General features: G+C 42.8%; 1 protein-coding gene across 2 annotated transcripts in view; it reads left to right on the plus strand.

Moving 5' to 3' along the window:
- Nucleotides 1-24,729, plus strand: part of RELL1 (RELT like 1) — a 55,508-nt gene extending 30,779 nt beyond the window's left edge. For both annotated transcript variants that reach the window (XM_075567988.1, XM_075567995.1), the window contains exons 2-8: nucleotides 9,097-9,324; nucleotides 10,188-10,262; nucleotides 11,876-11,951; nucleotides 18,644-18,886; nucleotides 19,422-19,560; nucleotides 20,641-20,665; nucleotides 22,156-24,729. In XM_075567988.1, coding sequence (XP_075424103.1) covers nucleotides 9,097-9,324; nucleotides 10,188-10,262; nucleotides 11,876-11,951; nucleotides 18,644-18,886; nucleotides 19,422-19,560; nucleotides 20,641-20,664 — 785 coding nt within the window. In that variant the 3' untranslated portion in view covers nucleotide 20,665; nucleotides 22,156-24,729. The remainder of the gene's footprint in view (nucleotides 1-9,096; nucleotides 9,325-10,187; nucleotides 10,263-11,875; nucleotides 11,952-18,643; nucleotides 18,887-19,421; nucleotides 19,561-20,640; nucleotides 20,666-22,155) is intronic.
- Nucleotides 24,730-25,120: the final 391 nt, after the last annotated feature.

Consider the following 25,120-nt stretch of genomic DNA (forward strand, 5'->3'; position numbering starts at 1 on the left):
TCTTTAGAGATGGCATATGTTTTTCTTCTGCTTCTGTCACTCAGTGGAAGCTCATGAATATTCATGAGCACTCCTGCACTGACATGCTAGAGGGAGGGCAGGGCTGACAAAGGGGTGTGCCAGGGCTTGTGACAGGACATGAAGGGGCAGTGCCTTAGCAAATGGCTGTTAAAATAGAATACAAGAAAATTGGTCTTTCAAAGTTGTTTTTTTAAAAACAGAAAATGCTAAATGTATTTTTTCTTACTACAGAACTGATTTATTAAAAAAAACACATGCAGGATATTGACTGAACTGCAGCTTTAATGGACCGAGATTGGAGTTTTTCATAGATATAATATTGTTTAGAGCAGTTGAAAGATAACACAATCAACAACTGTGTATTAAAATATAATGATCATAAGTATTTTAGATATATTGTATATAGGATTAAACTTTATCAGACTGTGTGAGTTAAATAGGGCAAACCCTCCCTTTCCACTGCCAACTTATTCCCCACTTTCCTTCTGCTTAATGCCGTTAAAAATAATAATAATTTGTATTGAATAATACTGCATTGCTCCTCCCACCTAACGTTATGCCATTTTTAATGAGTTTGAATGTTTTAACTCCCTTTGGTTGCCATAACAACCATTATTAAGGCGCACAGCACTTCCTCATTTGAAATAGGTGGCTATATTGGGTGCCCTGGGATGCAGGGTCTTCGCCTATAGAACAGGGAAGAACAGATCAATTCACAGATTAGACGATTTAAACAAAAACAGAGCCCAGAAAATAGCAAGATACAATGCCACCTTCTGAGAAAGCAGGAAACAATTGCTTTGGAGCTTTGTGAACTTTTGATCTTCCTGTTTCTATTCCTGACATTCAGAGAACTTTACATATAGTTTTTCCATTGCCTATTTAACTACTATATGTACAGTAGATCCGGTTACATTTTCCTAGTAATAGTGCCATTTTGACAGCCCTTTGCCTTATTTTACCCTACAGTAAATCTGCCAGTAGTTTGTTGTTTTGGAAAATGTTATAAGAAAAAAACTAAAACAGTTATATATATATTTTATGCCTTTTTAAATTACTGCCATTAGGAGTTTGCTAAATTGAATAATGAATTAAGTAGAAATAACCATGTTTGTCCAGTTGCGATAGTGCAAATTAAAAGTACTTCAGTATTAGGTGATACCTTTTTTTTATTTTTATTTGAGCTAACAATTGATATTAGAAAAGCTTTTGAGAGTTCCCTCTCCCTCAGGTCAGCAATACTGATTTACCAAATAAATCCTGAGGAAGAGAACTTTCGAAAGCTTGTGTTGTAGTATCAATTGTTTGTCCAAATAAAAAAGTATTGCTTAATACTAAAGTTAATGGAAACATAGCTAAAATAAATTATAATTTGAATACCTACAATACAGTTGTCTATATAACATCCATGAATTTCTTTCCATTCTGAGTTCTGGATCAGACCACAGCAGTAAACTGGCAATCCTTTACAATACAAGATTTCAGAAAAGCCTTTGCTACAGTAGCTCTAGACATTGAAGATGATTAGGTTAGAAAAAGTAGTTGACAGAGTTATAGTCTTGATGTAGACTTTGGAAAATGTTCGGGAAAGATTGCTGCTGAAATCCCCAGTTCGGCGTTCTCACCAGTGATTATTGTAGGGGGCAAGGCCAACTATTGTAGATGGCAGCAACACGTTTATGGTACAGTATAATGGAAGCTAACACAAGACATGACTTAAAGAAATCTAAAATGGATGGTTCGGATATATGCGTTTAATACAAAATGGAAAATAATACAACTGGGTCACAGAAACCTATTAAAAAAATATTCTCAGAGACGACATATCGACAACCATTTAAGAAAATATGGAATCTCAGATTTGAGGATCTAAAGAGGTTCAACAATGTAGTAGAGAAGTGGGACGTATTTAAATTATAGGTTGTGCACAGGGGCAATGAAAAATACCAGACGCCTAAAATTCCCCCCTGGCGCCTGTGCGGTGCGCAGTGATGATTGACCTGTCAATCACTGCTGCACTAGCAACAGCTCTCCCCAGTGCAGTCTCTCTCCACCAGGCACTGCTGATCACTCCAACCTCTCCCTGATCCCCATTTCACCTCTCCCTTCCCAACCCTTTTCCTGTGCCCCATGGAACGCACGATCTGTCTGCAACAACCTCACGGCAATACACCACTTATTCATTTCCAACTCAACCTTCTAGCCATTACAGAAACCTGGCTCACCGCCTCTCCTGCTGTACTCTCCCCACCCCACTTTTTAAGTAGCAGGTTTTTTCATGTTCCTGAGCAGGACCTATTGAGGTCATTCTCCCTCCAGAGAGGTAAATGAGAATTTTCTCAGGTAGTGTTAGGACCTGCATACTCGTCATGCCTTGATGTGGCAGCAGGCTTATTACGCTTTGGCCAAAGGGTTTAACTAAATGACCTATACTCATGAGAATAATAACTATATATTTTGTCACATTGGATGTAGCATTGGGTATATATATATATATATATATATATATATATATATATATATATATATATATATTTATATGATGTGGTAGGTTCTAGGGTTAGAGATTGCTGGGATTGTGTGTTTATTAATTTTAATTTTAAACTGGTATCAGTATTTTGGAGGTTAGTGGCCCCTCCTCCCAGGGTTTAAGCTCACCCCATCCCACTTTTTAAGTAGCAGTTTTTTTGCGTGTTTTTGAGCAGGACAAGTCTATTGAGGTCATTCTCCCTCCAGCAGAGGTAAATGAGAATTTTCTCAGGTAGTGTTAGGACCTGCTTACTGGTCATGCCGTGATGTGGCATCAGGCTTTTAACGCTTTGGCCAAAGGGTTTAACTAAATGACCCGTACTCATGAGAATAATAACTATGTATTTTGTCACATTGGATGTAGCATTGGGCATTTTTGTCTTGCTTAATTCTCTTACGGTGGTCTCCTCCTCAGCCACATACGCAGACTAGGGAATAGACCGGACGGAGGAGTTGGCCTACTACTTTCCCTGTGCTGCACATTTAATTTCATACCTCCATTTCCCTCCCTGCTATATTTCGAAGTCCACGCTGTCTGTCTCTTTTCCCCCATTTCTCGTCATATTGCTGTCATCTTTTGCCCCCCTGGACCTACATCCCAAATTTTTGGACAACTTTGCAGCCTGGCTCCCTAACTTCCCCTCTTCCGACATACGTACTGTCATATTGGGGGACTTTAACATACCTATTTATAATCCCACTTCCACCTCAGCTGCCCATCTTATCTCTAACCTCCTCCTATGGTCTCTCCCAGTCCTATGGTCTCTCCCACCTCTCCTACGCGCTCCAATGGGCCACTGGCTTGACCTGGTTTACTCTCACTTCTGCTCTCTCTAACCCCTCTCCTCCTAACCTTTAACCTCTCTCTACCCTAGGCACCTTCCACAACACCTATTTCCACACGCGCATACAGAAACCTACATTCCCTAGACCAGGGGTGTGCAAACGTATCCCCATGCGCACCCCTGCCTGCTCTCCTCGGCTCCTCGCACCCCCACCCCCCGCCCTGCTCGACCCCGGCGTCAAAAGACGCCTAGGGTCATGTGACGTCACGTCACCATGGTCACGTGACATCACGTGACACTGCGGCGCTATTTGACGCCAGGTTACCAGGACGACGCATCGTTGGACAGAAAGATAAGGGTATTATAGAGGCCTTGTGAAGTCCCCCAGCATTTAATTTAAATGCATGGGGGGAGAGCGCGGGACCTCTATAATTCCTGCCCCCCCCCCAGTTTGCGCACTGCTGCCCTAGACCCCTCCAATTTTCAACATCTCTACAACCTCTCCTCTCCATCTCTACCCTTTCCTGTCCCAACCTAGCAACCTCTCTATACAATGTCATACTCTATCAGCTTTGACAAGACTTCTCCCACTACCACACATCGCCCCTGACAAGCCAAGCCATGACCGTGGCACACACCTTTCACCCGCTACCTCCCAAAAGTGCTCACGCACGGCAGAACTTTTCTGGAGGAAATGATGCTCAAAAGCAGACTTCCTGCACTATAAATGTATGCTCTCCTCCTACAACACTTCAAGCAAACCTACTTCTCTTCAGTCATACAATCTTTGTCCTCCAACCTCAACACCTATTTACCACCTTTTTTAATTCCCTCCTATGCCCAATTACACTTACATCCCCCTTCACCCTCACGGCCCGAGACCTCGCCACCTATGTCACAGACGAGATTAAGTCTGAGACATTACATCTCTTCATGTACTGTAAAGCTCCACACACAGCACCCATCTCCTCTCGCACACTTAAATCCACTCTTGGCTAATTTTCCCCTGTGTCCGCGCATGAAATCTCCACGCTCCTCATCATCTCGCCCTACATTCTGCATCATCTCGCCCTACATTTTGCCCCTTGATTCTATTCCCTCACATCTCTGCACCATTTCTGGCACACTATGCCACACCCTAACTAACCTTTTTAACCACTCTCTTGTTTCTAGCACCTTCCCATCCTCTTTCAAACATGCACTCATCACACCCATTCTCAAGAAACCCTCACTTGACTCATCCTCCCCCTCTATCTACCGCCCTATCTCTTCTACCCTTTGCCTCCAAGCTAGTTGAGCAATTTGAGCTGCCTGACTCACTTTCTCTCTTCCAACTTCCTGCTTGACTCTCAATTATCTGGTTTCTGCCCTCTTCACTCCACTGAGAGAGCATGAACAAAAGGGACGAATGACCTAAACGGCAAAATTTAAGGGTCATTTCTCCATACTAATTCTCCTTGATCTCTGTTACCTTCGACACTGTTGATCACCCTCTTCTCCTAAATATTCTCCACTCCATTGACCTCCATAACGCAGCTTTTCCTGGTTCCAGTTCTACCTTTCCAACATCTCCTTCTCTGGTGTCTCCTCCTCCTTCATTCCCTCTTCCTGTTGGGGTCCCACAAGGCTATGTCCTTGGCCCTCTGCTCTTCTCACTCTACACCCCTTCCCTTGTTGAGCAAATACAATTTTTTTGGCTTTCAGTATCATGATGCTAGCATCCGAATGTATCTTTTCTCTCCTGACCTCTCCCCCGCTCTCCTGTGTCTTCAACTATCTCTGCAATTTCCCCCTGGATGTCTCACTGCTACCTGAAGCTAAACAGGTCCAAAACAGAAATAATATTTTTTTCCCTTACACGTCTACTGGTACACCAACACTCTCCCTCACTATCAATAACACCACAATGTCCTCAGGGTAATATTTGACTCTGATCTCTCCTTCATTCCTCACAGTTTTGCTGTCTCCACCTACGAAATATTGCCAAGATATGCCTCTTTCTCACTAATGATGCAAATAAAATTTTAATCAATTCACTCATGTCCCGTCTTGATTACCTCAACTTCTATTCGTTGGCATTCCCATTGTCCGCCTCTCTCAACTCGAATCCATCCAAAATTTATTTTTATAAAAAATGTTTTACCAGGAAGTAATACATTGAGAGTTGCCTCTCATTTTCAAGTACAGTATGTCCTGGGCACAGAGTTATAACAATATATGGTTACATTAAAAGAACAGAGGTTATACAGACATTTCATGGACAGATAGTTGGAAAATTGGGTACAGGGATAAAGGACAGGTGATTTTCAGATTGAAATAGAGAAGCTTTAACATCAGGGAACAGCAGAAAACTGCTCACACCCTTTGGCTATGCCAAAAGCTGTCTGCCTTTTGGGGCGACGCAGATGTACACTGAAGGGGTTCAGAATTAATGCTGCTGCGAATACAAATTTCTTTGTCCTGTTGGCTCATTAACATTCCAGTGGGTTGATGTTCCACAAAGTAGAAGCAAATGTTAACCCTTAGCACGCTGGTCCTGTGCAGAGGGGAGCAGCTCTTCGGGAGCCCAATCAGGTGTCCGCCTTTGGGGCGGCACAGATGTACACAATGCTGCTGCTGGACTCATCTACCTCACTCACTGCTCCATTTCTACTGCTCCACTATGCATATCCCTACTCTGGCTTCCCATAGCCTCTAGAATTAAATGTAAAAGCTTAGTAGTGACTTGCAAAGGTCTCAATGACACTGCCCCCTTACATTTCAGCCCTCATCCACAAATACATACCTACACGCCCTCTACATTCTGCTCACGACATCTGCCTTTCTTCCCACCTTATTACCTCTTCTCACTGCTACCTGCAAGACTTCTCCTGTGTTGCCCCGCCACCACCCCCCCCTGGAATTCCCTACCACACACCATCAGAATCTCCCCCAGATTTCAGATGTTTAAAAACTCCCTGAAAACTCACCGTTTCAAAGAAGCCTACTCGTCATGCCTCTAACATCCTACTCCCCTCCTCCACCAACTTCATTAGGACCAGCTGTGTGGCTGGACCAATCTCCATCCTGTGTAACCCCCCCCCACCTCAACCATAATGTCTTCAGCTGTCAGACTGGGCCATATTCTAGGTGAACAGTCCATAGGAGACTGGGGCTCAAAAAAGTAATCAAACAAAGAGACGTGTGTGTGTGTGTGTGTGTGTGTGTGTGTGTGCGCGCGCGCGCCGATCAAGTCCTTAGTTTGTATTGTGGGGAACAAGCCCCATATTGTGTTATTATTGTTGTGTTACATATTATCTTTGAGGTATACTATGGGACCATACTAAAGAAGTAGTATATACCCTGTTGTGAGTGTGATTATTTGGGGTATACCGTATAGATATACCGGTTCCCGTGAGGAGCCATCCCGCCTAAGCTGGGATACTCACGGGTGGAGGCGCTGCACCCATTCATCACAGGCTCCCCAGGAGCTGAGGCGTAGGCACCCTATACACCTTCAAACAGATCTTCAAAGGTAGGTTTTTGGGGAGCACAGATACCACCATATATGAAAAATATATAAACAATATATAGTATAGTATTTTCTTAAATAGGAGATATCTTTGGTAAAAACAGAAATGGGGACTCACACTTTCCCAGTGAATCAACAGCAATGGTTTAACCCGATGGGTGGTCAGCTCAGGTGGACACAGCACGTTTGTTCTCAATATAAGAAGAACACACTCTTAGTGCAACATTGCTAGTTCAATATAAGTTATATTATAATGAATAGTATCACACTTACATTTGAACACAATGGCATGTACACATAAGAATTATAGATGGCCCGATTCCTTTAGGATCCCGGACTGCGTTGCGCCACTTCCGGCGGCCGACCGCGTCACTTCCGGTTTCGGATAATTCCGTTTTTCGGAACCATGGGTGTGGGGCAGTCTATATACCTAACAGGTAGCACCATAACATCTGCAGTTTCCCTTAGGGGTAGGGGAGGGGTGTTACAATTGTAAGCTCTCACGAGCAGGGCCCTCATTACTGCTTTGGATCTGTTTGTGAATGTTTGTCCTCACGTGTATGTCACACAATCAGGATTTTGACAGATTTATAACAGGAGCATCAAACAATTGCCAGTTTAGATAAGAATGTAGACTTCTACATTGTCACATGCTTTACATATACAAATAAGAAAAGACAAAAAATGGGGGTGAGGGGGGGGTGTAAGTAGTATTGCTGCTTTAACCCCATTAGTGCCCTTAAAGTGGCAATCCAAGCCAGCAATTTTTTCTTTTCTTCCTATAGTTTTGAAGCAGATTGTCTCTGGAGCTGAACCATGTTAATTCCAGCTCTGGGGACCCCTTGCTTCCGGAGATACATGCGTCTTAAGTAGGTCGCAGCTCTCCTCTGCTGCCGGGGATCATGTAATGGCCACTGTTTAAAGATCTCGGGCTAGTAGGAAGCCGTGAAGTCATTGGTGCAGCTTTTTATTAGCCCCTGTGATGGGGCCAGAGCAGCTACCGACACCCTGCTTGCTGACCGGAGCAGCTTCCGACACCCTGCTTGCTGAGCCGGAGCAGCTACCGGCACCTACTTCGGAGGCAAGAATCTATGGAAGTACGGGGTCTGTGGAGCTGAAATGAACGGGGATCAACTCCAGAGACCACCTGCTTCAATGCTATATATTTATTTATCTATCATTTGCAAAAAAAATTGCTGGCTTGGAATTCTCCTTTAAGACGTTCTCAGGACGTCTGTAGGGTTGAACCTTAGTGGCCCTCTCTTGCCCATTTTCTAGGAAAGATCACGGTTACCACTTTCCAGGAGCAGTGAACACAATCTGAACAAAAGTGGGCTGGGTCGCAAACATTATAGTCTGTAGTCAAGCAAGTCTTTGTCATCCTGAAAAACACCCAAGGGCTCAGGCTTGTGTGAAAACTTTACAGATTTCTAAAATAAAAAGTGCCATGACTATATGAAAAGGGAACTCTGCGGCAATTTGCAAGTCAAAGCATTTTTGGTTGGATTATAAAGCAACTTTTAGAAAACACAATGAAACATCAATAGTTCTCCCAGATATAAACCAATGGGCCATAAAGTATATAATAGGGAAGAGAGCACGAAAGTATAGCTCATTCATGCAAAAATAAAAAAAGGAGACGACCAACTAAGTGTAACATTTTTTAAGCTAGTGGTTTTTGTTGCAAGATGCTTTAGGTGTCCTTGAAGGTATCTCTACTTTAAAATACCGTTCACATTTGTGTGAGGTCACAGGCTGTACAAGCTCTTGCCGAGTCTCCCCTCCCTTAACTGTATTGGTCCTTTTCATGTGGTCAGGGTGGGATAAGTGTAAAGAAAACGGTTGACATTCAGGGGCCCCGAAGACATTCAACTGGCCAACTATGTGGCATTGCACCTTTTTAATGTCCTCGCTTCTCAGCTCTCCCTCTTGCCAGCCGATGTCTTAATAATGCACATTTGCTTCCTTGATAGAGCCATCCTAGAGAGAGGAAAGGAACGGCAATTCTCTGAGTTCAGGGTTACCATGTAAATGGGAAAAGTTATTTAAAATGACATTTTGGTGTCTGCCTTATAAAAGAAGGCAGTACTTACCCCAAGATGTTACCCCTGGAGCATTTAATTATTAGTTTACCTTATTGTTGAGCTGTTTTTTTTATAAAGCTTTTCATGTTTTTACTGTTTAGTGAAGAAGACTAATAGTGGTGGGTTTTTTTTCTGTGTGCATTTATTGATTTCATTATATTTACAGAGAATCTGGCATCTTCTGATGTTATGGCAAATAAGGGGACAGATAAAACTGAAACGGCCGCCAATAATGTTACGCATCCGGAATATATTGCTTTTGTACTGGTTCCTGTTTTTTTCATCATGGGCCTTCTGGGAGTTTTCATTTGCCATCTTCTTAAGAAGAAAGGGTACCGCTGTACTACAGAGGCAGAGACTGCAATGGAAGAAAAGGTCGTAGGAGAAAAGATTGGTAAGAGAAAATGTTGCAGATTATAACTTTTGTTATGGTTAGGTTTCGACTGCATAGGTAGTGCTAGCACTGATGTGCTAAGAAACGTAAGGGCCTGAAGAAAGTAGACAACTGTTTAGATAAAGTGTACATAATGCCGGATATATATCAAGATGAAGCAGTTTGCGATGAGAAAAACAGATTAACATGCATTAGATCTGGTTATTTGATGTCACTTCGATGTATTATATTGATAGAAAGCTTGAGTATTGCATTATACTGTTGCTCAAAAAAACTCTTCCCCGAACTTCTCACATCACTCCCCATGTCGCTAACTGATGCAAGTTGAGCAAAACTGGCACTTAGCACCTCAATATAGTTACTCCAGTGTGACGCACTGACAAAGTAATACAAAGTCTATCATTTTTGGATCATTTCTCCAAATGTGTTCCATTTGCGAAGCTTGATCCATATCCCTCAACAAATGTTGATGTACAGGCATACCCCGCTTTAAGTACACTCACTTTAAGTACATTCGCGAGTAAGTACATATCGCCCAATAGGAAAACGGCAGCTCGCGCATGCGCCTGTCATCACGTCCTGAACAGCAATACCGGCTCCCTACCTGTACCGAAGCTGTGCGCAAGCGGGGAGACTATAGAGCCTGTTACACATGTGTTATTTACATCAGTTATGCACGTATATGACGTTTGCAGTACAGTACATGCATCGATAAGTGGGGAAAGGTAGTGCTTCACTTTAAGTACATTTTCGCTTTACATACATGCTCCGGTCCCATTGCGTACGTTAATGCGGGGTATGTCTGTACATGGCTGGGATCTTGCCATTCAGGATTCCTGATTTCAGCTTCTTTTCTATATCAGAGATGCATGAAAGTGTGGGAGACACTAATACTGACACCGTTGGACACATTGTAAACTACATTATGAAGAATGAAGGTATGTACTAATTTAAAATATTTTATATGGATCGCCTATGATGTGTGTAGTAAATAGCTTAATGATAATCTGGTTCCATATTTTCATGTTGTTAGCTGGCCCACCAAAAAAATAAAAGAATTATCTCAATGTAATAATGCAAACATCCAATCACTCAAAAAGTTAGTTTACTGATTTTGTGCCTGGTCAGAGATTTTTTTTTTTTTTCCACACACTCCTGTTTATCTGTTTGGCATAATTACTTTAGAAAGAACTAGCTGAGAGACCCGGCGTTGCCCGGGAGAGGGGGGGGAGGGACAGTGGACGGGAGGAGGGGAGGGGAGGGGGTAGGGACAGTGGACAGGAGGAGGGGAGGGGGGAGGGACAGTGGACAGGAGGGGGGGAGGGACAGTGGACAGGAGGGGGGGAGGGACAGTGGACAGGAGGGGGGGGACAGTGGACTTTGCTTACAATTTCCGTGTCCCTCCTCTCCACTCCCCCTGTATGTTTCTCTGCTCCCCCCTCTCTCCGCTCCTGGTGAAACCGCTCACCGATAATGGTGAAAGACAGGTCTGCAATCCTGCCTAAGACATGTGAATGTGCTCACAAGTGATATTCTTTATTGGCTATATGCTAACGGTGGAGGTTTTTTGTTGCTTTTTTCACCCACCATAATTGTGTGTGTGTGTGTGTATTTGTATTTGTTTTTGTGTTTGTGTTTGTGTTTGTGTTTATTTAGGACATTTTGAGAGTTTTTTTAATAACATGAATTAAAAATACTTTGCACGTCATAAATTTAAACGTTGTCTGATTCACGTTGGTCCAAATTGGGGTTCTCAATCTGTGAATTAGGGCCCATAACACTGTTAGTGGCCTGATTTTTCAGACAATGAAATGCATATCTCAAAATGATATCTGGTTGCCCATGTGCCTTTCATTTCAAGCAGCAATTACATCCAAAGCCTGTATGAGTTTAACTTGTATAATGTTAGCAATTTTCTCCCTCAGCATATTCTGCTCTTTTTTTTTTTTAATTATAATTTTTAAATATTTTTTCTTTAAATGGCTGTCAACTCCACAGGAACAGACTGTGATATCCACATTGGCCCTAAGAGGGGGTGGGCAATCTGGATGACCAAGTGTTCGTGTACCAGAAAACAAACCACACATTTTGTTTTGAAGATGTTGGTGTACTGTACATGCAACATAGTGGAGCACAACGACTGAAGAAGCTGACAACATTAAATATGGCGGCACATGTGAAATTTGGATATTAAAGCAGCAAAACTAACGGGGTTCAGCACCAGAGACCCCCTAGTTTAATCCTGTAATGAAAAAAAAATTGCGCATTGCTACATGTTCTGCTCGTTTTAAGGGCTAGTTCTAGAAAGAGCAAATAGTTGAAGGCTTTGGCTAAACGTATAGAAGACCCGCAGCTTCAATCACTTTGCCTTGTCTGAAAAAGGGAAGGAGGAACAGAGATTGCATCACAAATCAGCAGGGCCTAGGAGTGGGTAGAATGGAATTCCCCAGCAATTCCAACAGTTTGCTTTATGGTCAAATACATTCAGCTAAGAATATATCTGAATGTTGTGTCCAACTGTTCAATTTTACCTATTGCGTTCTCTCTGCAGCGAATGCTGATGTTTTGAAGGCTATGGTAGCAGACAATTCAATGATGGGGGATAACAGTGTGTTTGACCCAGAAAGGTAAGATTGATTGTATTATGTTGATTAGACGAACATTTCTTCTGTGTGGCCTAATTCCTTTTTGCAGTTTTTACTTGTTGGTTCTTTGTCGTTAGCCGTTCACATTCACAGAAAATATGCTAAAGATGAAGTTAAACATGTATTTACTCTTGCAACAAGCAGGCTAAAATTGCTTGGATAAATGAATCCACGGTTATCACTTAGAAATTTTGTGTTTTTTCATTGGGCTGGCCTTGGCACCAATATGCCTTTTTGTGCTCTAGTCAGTTATAAGCATTTTATTTTTTTTCCCCATGGAACCTCCAATTTTGGGTAGTCAGAGGTTTATGGTTTAGGTTCCAATGTCTGGAAAGGGCCCTTTTTCTATTTATTTATTTTTTCCCTACCCACCTTCAGTCTCTCCAATCTCCTTTTATGCTGATCTACACAGGTCTAAAGCAGATCCATACCTCTTAGTAGCTTGTTTGTCTAAGGCCTGGGACATGGTGCAGGGAGCGGCGCTGGGCAGCGCTGACGCTCATGCTCCCCTGCTCAAGAAGGAGATTTTTTCTGTCCCTGCATGAGCGTCAGCGAGCGCACTTGTGTGCCGGGTGGGAGGCTTTCTTGAGGCGGGCCTGGAGGCGGATCGGGAGGCGGGGCTAGCGCGCCACGTCACGGCGCTGACATCACGGACTGCCATTGGCTTCTTGCAGTCACGTGAACGGCCCTGCGCTTGCATGAGCGGCAAAATTTAAACTTGCCTGTCTCCTGCATTTCCGCACGCCTGCGGAAGCGCCGTCTAAAGCCGCGCTGATAGGGATAATGTTTCCCCTCAGCGCGCCTCAGCACGGTCTTTTTGACCATGTCCGAGGCCTAAGTGTTATAGTAGTTAATGAGTTATAGGCGATATCTAGAGGCTAGAGAAAATTGCAACTACCTTGCAACAATTGGTTATTAGTATTAAGCTTGTGAGCTGGGTTTCCAGCCTGTATTTTAATGGCCTAATGATGCTTTCAGTTGGTTAGCGTGAAATAATGTTTCACTAGTTATGTCAGGTCCGTTAATACCGGTAGTTTTGTGTCCTGCCAACTTTTTTTTCCATCTCAAAAATATTTTTTTTTACATTTTTCTAAACATTAAAATAAGAACTTTTTGTTAGTTTACTTATTGAAACACATTTAAAAGAAAAACAATTGAGAGCTGTGCCATCAGTTTACACAGATGTCACCCAATGTACACCAGCATGCCCTCCGATGAACTGAAGTGGCACTTTGAGCAGTCTGAGAAGGGACAATGAGTATTGATGTTGCAGAATCTACCACTTTTGGCAGTTTCAACTAGGAAAGGGAGCAAGTCAGCCTAGCCTTACTATTGGCAGATGGCAGACTATTTCATATCTTGTTATATGACTTCCTTTTGTGTAATATCATGGTACTGTATATTGAGGAGGATAAGCCTAGTTTTTTCCACAGGTGAAATTATTTTTCCCTTTCTGTTGGGCTGTCCTTTGACATTTAGAGGGTGTGCACAATTCTGATTGCAACCAGGTGCTGTCAAACAGATGAAGGGATAAGGTACTAGAGCACGAGTGGTCAACTCCAAACCTCAAAGGCCACCAACAGATATATTTTAAGGATATCTCTGCTTCAGCTCGTGGCTCAGCTCAGTCATTGACTAAGCCACCTCTTTGAAGTCTGGAGTTGGCCACCTCTGTACTAGAAGAACACATGCATGCAGAATTAGGGGGAAGTATTTTATTTCTGATTACGGAGTCGCACTGTATATTCCAAGTGTGGTATATTGCGTTTGAATTGATCAGAGGCTATTTAGTCTAAAAAATAAATACTAGACATACTGTAAATCCCAATCACTAGAGGAAAGAATACAAGTGTAAAATTTGCTTTATTGGAAAGGTAAATGCTGAGGTTATGGGTGGTCTGAGGTGTCTACATTATGTAAAAATGTCTACAGTGCTTGAAGGGAGGTAACCCCACTCCGATAGAGCATGTGTGAAGTGCAATCGTGCTCAGAAAGAAGGAAATTTTATTGCTATATGTTCTAAATGATTTGAAACTACTGTTTTTAATCTTTCCTCTGCTGTTCATAATGAAGACTTGGTGAGTGGATTCTATTACCTGTTCCTTGAAAATGGTTTTAATCACTTTCATGTAGTTGGTTACAAATTGTCATACAATTAAAGTTGTTTTCTCTAATAAAATAAAATCTGGAAAACCTTTTTGGTGCACATACAGTATACATTATATCAAAGTCTAGATCACAAAAATGAAACTTCCTAGTATACAAAGCTATAGATCGGAACGAGAAAGGCGGATATTTTCAGGATGCAAGTGTAAAGTAGTACTCTGCAAGATGGAGCGTCTTTGTCACTTTTTATATTCACCATAACGTGTATGCATACTTAACTACAGGTGCGCCGACGAGTATTCTAAAGCTTGCCTTAAACTTGCCTTGGAAAATCTGGGGCTATCACCAACAAGACCCAGGTACATGCTGGGTACATGCTGCAACATTTCAGTGACATTTCTGCAGAGACTAATGGCCCATCGGATTAACACAGCAGGGGTCCCTGGCAGTGACAAAAAAAAAACAAAGCGCACAACACTCATCATGAAAAATGTAATAAACTATGTTTATATATAAGGTGTTTCAAGGTTATGCATACATCAAGGTAGATTAATCAAGCATAGAGCCACAGAGTGACAGTTACCAGCGTCTGCAACCAGGAACCACCAGAGCTTCACTCTCCTTTCCACCTACAGGTAGGTGAAATGCCAGATAATTGATGACTCTGCCACAGTCTCAATGTCCTGTAAATAGCGTCAATACGCTTAGTGGATCCTGGGGAGTGGTTGTCCTTTACTCGCAAGTAGTACACAGGTTCCTCTGCAGACCTCACTGTGTTTCCCGATCAGTCAGGCAAGTCAGGCATGTGCCGCGCTGTTGCCTGTCTCTGTGGTTGCCAAGTGAGGTCTGAATCATTACTGGCAGAAACTGTTACTCAAAGCAGAGCAGGCGCTCTGACGTCACAGAAGGGCCCGCGGGACCACGCCGTCACGCTGCCTGACTGATCGGGAAACACAGTGAGGTCTGCAGAGGAACCTGTGTACTACTTGCGAGTAAAGGACAACCACACCCCAGGATCCACTAAGCGTATTGACGCTATTTACAGGACATTGAGACTGTGGCAGAGTCATCAATTATCTGGCATTTCACCTACCTGTAGGTGGAAAGGAGAGTGAAGCTCTGGTGGTTCCTGGTTGCAGACGCTGGTAACTGCCACTCTGTGGCTCTATGCTTGATTAATCTACCTTGATGTACGCATAACCTTGAAACACCTTATATATAAACATAGTTTATTACATTTTTCACGATGAGTGTTGTGCGCTTTGTTTGTTTTTTTGTTACTAGATTCTAGGGTCTTGGGCTACCCTTTACACAGCAGCAGACACTCATCTACATTGGTATATATTTATTTACCTTTTCCACATGGTGGGGTGTGTTTTTTTGATTTAAATTGACATAACAATTAACACTTTGTATTAAGTATATATTTTAGTGCGCACTTATTTATTTTTTCTATTTGTCCCTGGCAGTGCCATTCAGTTTGAATGGGACTGCCAGGGATCCCCGCTGTTAATCCGATGGGCCATTAGTCTGTCTGCAGAAATGTCACTGAAATGTTGCAGCATGTACCCAGCATGTACCTGGGTCTTGTTGGTGATTGCCCCAGATTTGTTTTAGAATACTTGTCGGCACTACAGTATATGTTAATTACATATAATATATAGTGCTGCAGTAAACGCAGAAGCCCCAATACACTTCTAATGTGACATTTGATTAATTTCTATGTTTTTTTTTTCTTCTCATAAGTATGGGTCATTTAGTTTAATCTTTTGGCCAAAACATGTTACGCCTCCAACCATGTCAAGGTAGATCCTTTCAGCAGGTCCTACACACAATGGACACTATATGAGGTTGGTAGTGTAGGTTCCTGCTGAAAGGGTTTACCTCGATATGGTTGGAGGCTTAACATGTTTTGGCCAAAAGATTGCACTAAATGACCTACTGCAGGGTTTCCCAAACTTTTTTTTCCGTGACCCGGTTATTTTTGAACTTCTCCTTCGTGACCCACTAAAAATGTTATCGCCTATACTGCCCTATAGGGCCTGCACAGACACACACACAGCCACTGATACACACACACAGCCACTGATACACACACACAGCCACTGATACACACACAGACACACAAACAGCCACTGATACATACACACACACACACAGCCAAAGACAGACACGCAGCCACAGACACACGCAGCCACTGACACACACACTGATACACACACACACAGCCACTGATACACACACACGCAGCCACTGACACACACACGCAGCCACTGACACACACACGCAGCCACACAGAGACACTGCTACACACACACACACACACACACTGATACACACACAAAGACACTGATACACACACACACACACACACTGATACTGATACACACACACTGATACACACTGATACACACACACACTGATACTGATACACAGACACTGATATATACACACACACACACCCAAACTGATACAGATACACACACAGCCACTGATACACACACACTGATACACAGACACAGACACTGATACAGATACACACACACACACACACACATTCGCTCTCCCCTATACGCACACAGACACAAACAGTGAATTACAGACAACGACGGATGTGAGTGACGGGAGGGGGGGCCAGGGACTAGGGGGGGCCAGGGACTGGGTGGGTGGGGGGGCCAGGGACTGGGTGGGTGGGGGGGCCAGGGACCCTTGGGGGTGCCAGGGACTGGGTGGGTGGGTGGGGGGGCCAGGGACTGGGTGGGTGGGTGGGGGGGCCAGGGACTGGGTGGGGGGGCCAGGGACTGGGTGGGTGGGGGGGGGATCCAGGGACTGGGTGGGTGGGTGGGGGGGCCAGGGACTGGGTGGGAGGGGGGCAGGAGGGGGGGGAGCAGGGACACTTGGGTGGGAGGCAGTGACTGGGTGGGTGTGTGGGAGACGGTGAGTGACTGGGTGGGTGGGTGACAGTGACTGGGTTTGACAGTGACTGGGTGGGTGACAGTGACTGGGTGGGGTGACTTACCTTGCCGCCAGACGCTTTCCCCTGCTGCCCCCGATATCCCCTGCACCCCCGGGACGGGAGGTGGGCTTGAGGGCACGGGAGGTGGGCTCGGGAGGGCGTGCCACGGGAGGTGAGCTCGGGAGGGGGTGCCACGGGAGGTGAGCTCGGGAAGCTGGCCGCGGGGGAAAGCGGGCCGCAGTAGGACCTGGTACTTCCCCCTCCGTCCCACGTAACGTGCGGGCCGCAGAGGAGCTGGTATTTCCCCCTCCGTCCCACGTAACGTGCGGGCCGCAGTAGGACCTGGTACTTCCCCCTCCGTCCCACGTAACGTGCGGGCCGCAGAGGAGCTGGTATTTCCCCCTCCGTCCCACGTAACGTGCGGGCCGCAGTAGGACCTGGTACTTCCCCCTCCGTCCCACGTAACGTGCGGGCCGCAGAGGAGCTGGTACTTCCTCCTCCGTCCCACGTTGGGAGCGGGGGGGAGGAAGGGAGTGGGCCCTGCTTGCCCTGCGCAAGCGCGCGGGACCGCAGGGGGAATCGCCGCCATTTTTTTTTAACTGGAGGGGGGACACCGCGCGGCCAGCCTCGCTGCGACCCTGCAATTTTGGTGCCGTGGCCCGGTGCCGGGTCGCGACCCACCATTTGGGAAACGCTGACCTACTGTATACTTACGAGAAGAAAAAACATATAGAAATTAATCAAATTTGTCACATTGTGGCTTTGTTTACTGTTGTGTACTTGAAGTTACATTTCCCAGTAGCACTCCAGTTGGCTCAATTAAATGTATAAATATATTTTATTATGGGACTGGGTTTTGGCTTGCTAAAATTGTGTATGTCTAATTGTATATAGCGCTGCCACGTTTAATTTTTGCTCCTAGATTACCTCCTTGTGTCTCGGGCACAGCAATTTGATTGTAATGTCCATTCACATGGATCTTTACGCAGAACCTCCCAGAAGCTCCTGAAATAAAGGGGCTTTCCTCTGACTTCCTGACTGGAACTGGTCTAGTGAGAACGTTGTAGATGGGACATAACTTTGTGGTATCCTATTCTGTATTTTCTGTAAACTGCTTTAGGCCGCGCTTATAGTGACGGCGATGCGACATTGCCCAAAAACAAACGCATTGGTGCCGTTGCGTGCGCTTATAGTAAGTGCGACAAAGCGACGTGGATTTCTGCAGCTGGGAATATTTGACTTTTCAGGGGCTGTCGCGTCACGTGACCAGCCGCTGAACCAATCAATGGCCCGGTCGCCCTCACCGCAAAGCGAAATACAACTTTCGCTAGCGGCGACTGCTAAAGGTGACGTCACGCGTTCGGTCGCCTGTCGTGGGCACTATATGCGTGGCCTTAGACTGTTTCCTTAATGCTAATCATTCAAAGCCCTACATAGATTATCTAAAATATGGACAACCGCTATAACCCTGGAGGAAAAGATTCTAGGGAATTATAATGCTTAGAATAGCTTGTAGGGACTGTATTGGTACTCAGATGACAAATTCAACAAGGATGAGCACTAAATTGTCTACACAGGTTAATACAGAATGTGTATTTCTCTTCAATTCTAGTCCTACCACACCGGATACTCCTTTTAGCCCTACAACCCCAGTTACTCCCATCTCGCCTAATGCTACACCATCTAAACACTCCTGTCGTGGACACCATCTTCACACTGTTGGGGGTGTGGCTGAAAGAAATGTGTGCACCCGATGCAGCAACAAACGATGGCACCTGTTCAAGTCGCCACAGAAACATAAAGAACAAAAAAAAATCCGCCATGGAGCTGTCACAACAGTACTTTCAGTGGGAAGGTAAGATTTTTGTGATGAATGTTAATTTAAATTCCTGTGATGTCCACTGTAAAAAGGACTACAGCCTTTTTGGTGAACACCGTGTCTCTAAAAAGCAGTAGACCTGCTCAGTTGACATATTTTAGATAATGTCTCAGTACAATGATCGCTGTTGTTCTGTTGAACTATCATAACGAACCTAAACGTCGTGTGCCACCAGCGAGTAGATTTGACATGGTGATCCACATATTAAAGTAGTAAGCTATCTTGCCACTGTGACCTTCCTCACGTCATACCACGTGTGTGCTATACATATATTACAGGATTGTGCTTTCAGTATAATGTTAGGCTTAAAGTAAATTGAAATAGATTTCCTAGTATGATTTCATACAAGAAATGCTGCACCACAAGCACAGCTATGCAGGAACTCGGTGCACCTGCTTTATCCGATGGATCTTTCAAAATTGGACTTTAAAAGCACAATGTCTACCTCATTTGTCTGAAAGCATAGACCATATCCATTGCAACATATCTTGATTTCTCATTTAATATGCAGATTTAGAGTCGAAAAGGTGGAATCGAAATCTAAAGAACGAAAAAGTTTAATGTCTGATGGGACGGAAGTTACAAATGGTGAGGTACCTTCAACACCCGTTAAACCTGGAAAAAGACAAAGAAGCGGCACAGAATCGGAGGTGGGTAATAGGGTGACCAGAAAATCTTGTGTAAAGAAACGAGTCTACATACATGTTTAATTTTGTCATATTACTTGATTCATGTAGTAATAATGCAAGACATTGTGGGGATGAAAATCACTGATACATGCTTAGTTTTATGTCTTTCCTACTGATTAGAAGAATATTCCAACACTGTATTATGTATTTGCATCGTGTCCATTTCCAGAGTATTTCATATCTAGGAAATTCATGCTGTAATGAATGATTTTTCTTGTTGCCTACTACTGTTCAGTATTTACTCTAGATCTGCAATGGCTCTTTGTTGAATGCAATTATATTATCCTATATGATACATATTGCTGTTTAATAAAATGTGTTGACTGTTGTAGTCTTAAGTTGTAATAATTGGCTGTGTGGTAAAAACCCCACTGGTATTGGAAGGAGGATATCTTAATTTTGACTACCAGTGGCAGGGACTCACTGGTTCCCGAGATGCTTACCTCCATAGATGCTGCCGCTACTTCCTGGTTCTTAAATCTCCAGCGGCATATGTGCCAATAAGAAGCCGCGATGTATGACAATGCAGCTTCCTATTGGCTCACGTGCCGTGAGAGATTTAAAACTCCATTTTGTGTCCCCAGCAGGGGATGGTACCAAGGAAAACCTTGGGGGCAAACATCTCTCTAGAATGAGTTCACTTTGGTCTAAAGATGGATTGCCCCTTTAACCGGGGTCTCTGGGATCAAATAAGTCCTTTGTTAGTGGTATTCTGTGCCAGCCCATCCTGTCACATACAGCAATGTGTAGAATGAGGTAATTAGTATTGTTTGTAATGTATCCCCGAAAGACTTGTTGCACTTAGTGCCATTTGCAAAGTCAACCTTGTTTCTGCTTTTAAACGTTATTGAGGTATTGCACTGTACAATGAGTGAATGTTCTTAGGGTTAATATTAATCATCTCTGTAAAGTAAGTGTCTCTTTTTGAAATAAGTCCACTTATGGCAAAGCTCTTAATACTGTATGTTTGTATTTCTTATCTTGCAACTTGTATTGTTCTGATATATCCTTACAAACGTTTTGTTTTGTGTTTCATTTCAGAATGCCAGCACTGTGGAAACATGAGGTAGTGTGTTAAGTTTTTTTTGTTACCGTGTTCTATTGGAAATGTGACACGTGATGAAACTCACAATGGTGATGTGAAACATAGCCACACCGTAAGATTCCATACCCACACTCACCAGTTTGCAAGTTACTGAAAATATATGTACTTAACATGAACATAACGAGGGACGTGGGTGCTTTGGCATGTTTTACTGTCCAAGCTCTTTGGAATATTGTTTTTTAATGGCCAAAAAAAGCATTAGAAGGGCCTCTAGTGGCTACTTTCTTTAATGGATTTTTAGTCTACAATGCTTTCTTTATTTTTCTGTCTATTTTTATGGAATAACATATACAGATGTTGCAGGCATCATTGCATCCAGCGATGTGTTAATGTTGGCATGTTATTTAACAGTAGGGCTATTTAAAACAATGGTCATGACGATAATAACACGTGTTATGTAACGTCCTATTTTGTACGGTAACTCACGTTAACGGGAGTAATAATGTCTGCTACATCTGTCCGGGATTTGGGCGTCTCTGTAAGTCTGAGCATGACACCGTTGCTGTCTCTCTTATCAAAGTCATATGAATACCATTTATTAATGTACCATTATTCATGTATTTTTCTTGACCAGCAGCATTGTAATGTTTACCTCCTGAAAAGTACCGGCACTGGACTAAAGCTATTTTTAAAAGCATGGGAACGACATTGACCGCATATATTTGTGCTTTAGTGTGGTGTCTTGTGAAGGGAGACCTCCAAATTATATCATTATTTGTGTACATACTGTACATTGTGTACATCTTTTGTAATGGGTGTCCTTGTAGAATTGTGTCACTTCCTGTCTTGTAGTAAAATTAACATCTACACATGTACCAAAACTCGCCGTCTCTGGCGCCGCGTGGCAAGAAGCAAAAGTCCACGGCGCTGGAGACAGTGTTTGACGCGATTGTGCAGCGCTGGGTCCATGTTTCCTACCATGCCCCTCGGTCCTCAGCGTTAATACTTCATAGCCGTGAGCACCACAGTGGCATGACTGTGGGTGTCAGACTACTCAGACGACTCAGCTACATCTGTATGTCATCATTTTCTGGCAGCAGCATGAGTACTTAATCTGTGAAATGAATTGAGCTATAGTTCATCCAACTGGTCCCATAAACCCTGAGTAGTTTTTGAATGCCTAGTTAAAAAAATAGATAGTGAAGACCTCTAGAGCTCTATAAAATATAACATTGCTTTATTCTTTCAGAGTACAGCTCTGTGAGTGATCAGCACTGCATTTAACTGTTGCACATGTAGCAAATAATAGCAATGACCAACATTAGAAAATCCCAATAGTGCTAGAGAATGGCTATTGCTGTACTTTAACGTATTACATACAATCGTTTTATCGCCCAAGCATTTTGCTTAAAATGCAGCTGGGAGACATTTATGGGAAAATTGTGATAAGCTTATACCAAGTGTTCACAATGTTTTTGTTTTGTGTAAAATATTGTTTGTTTTTATTGCAGTTTTTCAATGGCAGATGCAGCATCCAAATGACCTGGGGTCTGAGAAGACGACTAAGCCACATTTTTAGAAATAGTTGAATGTATATTGGTAGAGCTGTACTTTCATGATGATTTGTCTATGGACAAGTTTGAAAATATGGATCTTCTCTTTTAGCAATATTTCAATACCAAAGAATGAACCAATTTATATTTGTACATGACCCATTTGTACACTTTTTAGTGTGGTTCTTCCAAAGATGAAAAAACATTGTGACTTTTTTTAAACATATTTATATCTACAGATAGGCACCGCACAAGCCAAATCTCTGCATTTAAATTCTGTTTTGAGTGTTGAGTTGTCTAGTTATAGAATAGTATTTTTTGTGCTAACGCTAATCGATATTTTCATTTTATAAGCACTGATATCTGTGAATATTAACTCGAGTACAGAACTCCATCACTATAAAATTGCTGTTGTCACCAAAATGCAATGTGATAAAGTTCTATCATATGCTATATTAATTCCTCTGTAAATAAAGAACTTTTGTAAAGCGGCTGAATGTGAGGCCAACATATGCATAAACGTATGAACCCGATGAAATGGCAGATTCACATAAGGCCTTTAAAAGGAATGTAGTGGAACGTTTGCCCGTTCTCAGTACACTTGGCCATGGAACAGTTAATGATATTAAATACAATTCTACAGCAGCGAGAAGCAAAATCAGTTGGATGTGGAGTCCTTGTGTTTTCTGCTATTTCTTTTCATTTTTCTCTATTGCTTATTAGGCTGATCAAAATATATTCACATTTGTGTTATTTTGAGACTTCCCCATCCCCCCTTCCCAACCCCAAATTATATCTAAAAATGAGTGCTGTATTGTTTTTAAAGTGTTGTACAATGTTGGTGTATTGGGGGGGGGTTGTCCCTGTTTACGCACTACAGTGAGAATCAGGATAGCACAACGTTTATGGTGTATTACCTCTTCATTTATATGAATAGATACAAACCGTTTGCCTTACATTTCAGTCTATTGAATCGGAGGGGTTGTGTCTCTTTAAAAGGGTATCACAGCCTTAAAACCTGTTTCTCTGGGACTGCAAATTAATCCTCTTGCAATAACTTATGTTTTAAATGTTAAACTCTTGAAAGTCCAAACATCATAGTTTTTAATTACCCCAAAGGAATGTCAAGTTCTATTGCATTGTCAATTTCAGTTTCCATGGCAAAGATTTTGACCTCAATCCGATCTAAACAATTTACATTTCACAGATACTGTTGTCACAAATCACAAATAAAATTGTGTGTGAATGATCTGTTTAGATGTACATTGTTGTACCATAGCACCATTGTCTTTGAAAACAACATCTTTGTGTAATTCCTAGCATTGAAGTAGGGGGTCTCCGGAGCTGAACAGTGTTTTTCCAGCTTAGGGGACCCTCTTCTCCCTGAGATACTGATATGTAAAAGGGGCTGCCGGTATCTCTCTTTGGTTTAAAGGCCAATAGGGAGGTGCAAGGGATGGCAATGTGGGTTCCTATTGGCCCGCAGGACCTTTAAACGGCCGTATTGTATGCACAGCCCCTTCTGAGTTGGATATCTAGGGAAGCAGGGGATCCCCGGAGCTGAAATTAACACGGTTCAGCTCCGGAGCCCCCTGCTTTAAACATGGTGAAAACATTTTTTTAAATGAGGTTATGGTTTTTCTATAAAAATAATAATAATAATGCATATTTAATTTTAGGAATATTTCTGTTTTTAGCTAAAAGTTTAATTTGAACAAAAATGTGATGTAGGTTATCATAAAAGAAATAGTGGGACACTACTTTTGCTAACACGTGTGCCGGTTGGACACAGTCAACTGAACTGTACAAATATCCATTCATGTATTATTGACTCTTTAGAAGTGACTTACATGTTTAGCTGTTCCCAGGGTTTCGAGGACATTGAGAGTAATTCTTTGGTCACTCTTCGTTAATTGGAAGGGTCAGAAGTATATGCTTCCACTGTCTACACCCTGCAACATTTTTGGGCAGGCAGTCATGGGAGGTGTGTAAACAAGAAGCAGTACCTTCAAACTTCTTAGCATAAACACAAACTTACTAGCCCCCTTTTATTGGGTCCATTGTTTCTGTGGAATGGTGTTGCAGCTGTGTTTGGGACTATATTTAGTTGCACCGTGATTAGTTGTGACTTGAAACCAGTGATGCAAATAATTGTGACCATTATTTTTGTTTTACTATTCTTTTCAGGAGTGCAAATGTTAAAGATCCAGTGGTGTAAATAACCTTGAGCAGATTAATACAGTTTAGTAGCCAATTTAGGGATCTGATGCATTTTCCGTATATTATATATTTAGGCATCTAATTTAAAAAATAACAAAGTAACACAATAAAAAGACCTTGTGACACGATAACTATCATTGTTGCGGTGCTGTGACGTCTCCGCCATCGTGCACCTCTGATAAAAGAATTGCATTATAAAGGCAGCACCTTAGATGGCAGCACTATAGATGTTTTATTTTTTTCAATGTTATGTGCTTTTTCTTTAATTTGTGTACACCCATTGTGACAGAAATAAATAATCTAAAATGTAAATGTGTCATGTATTTACTGTTCTGTTTTTAATTTAACGATGTGCCTGTCACGGCGCAGAGCCTGACCTCCCAGGGGCCCTTATGACGTATTGGGTACGTCATGGACACTTGCTTGTTCTCTAGGGGCATATGAGCCTGACTGCTTCAACAGAGCAGCCAGCCCGATCGAAACAGGAGAGTACCCCCTCACTTCAGGTATCTGGGCACCAGTCGCATCATGCGATCGGGTCGGTGCCCCCAGCGCTACAAGGGTATAAGCACTTCACTAGCTTATGGGAATACTATAAGAATGACATAGGATCAAATGAATTGGTGGCAGATCAGAGCTACATGATGTTTATTAAATATGAAAAGTAAATCGTTAATATTTTTATATAGTTTTACAGCAAACA

This window comes from Ascaphus truei, chromosome 1 (assembly GCF_040206685.1).
Source record: "Ascaphus truei isolate aAscTru1 chromosome 1, aAscTru1.hap1, whole genome shotgun sequence".
NCBI classification, from domain to species: Eukaryota; Metazoa; Chordata; class Amphibia; order Anura; family Ascaphidae; genus Ascaphus; species Ascaphus truei.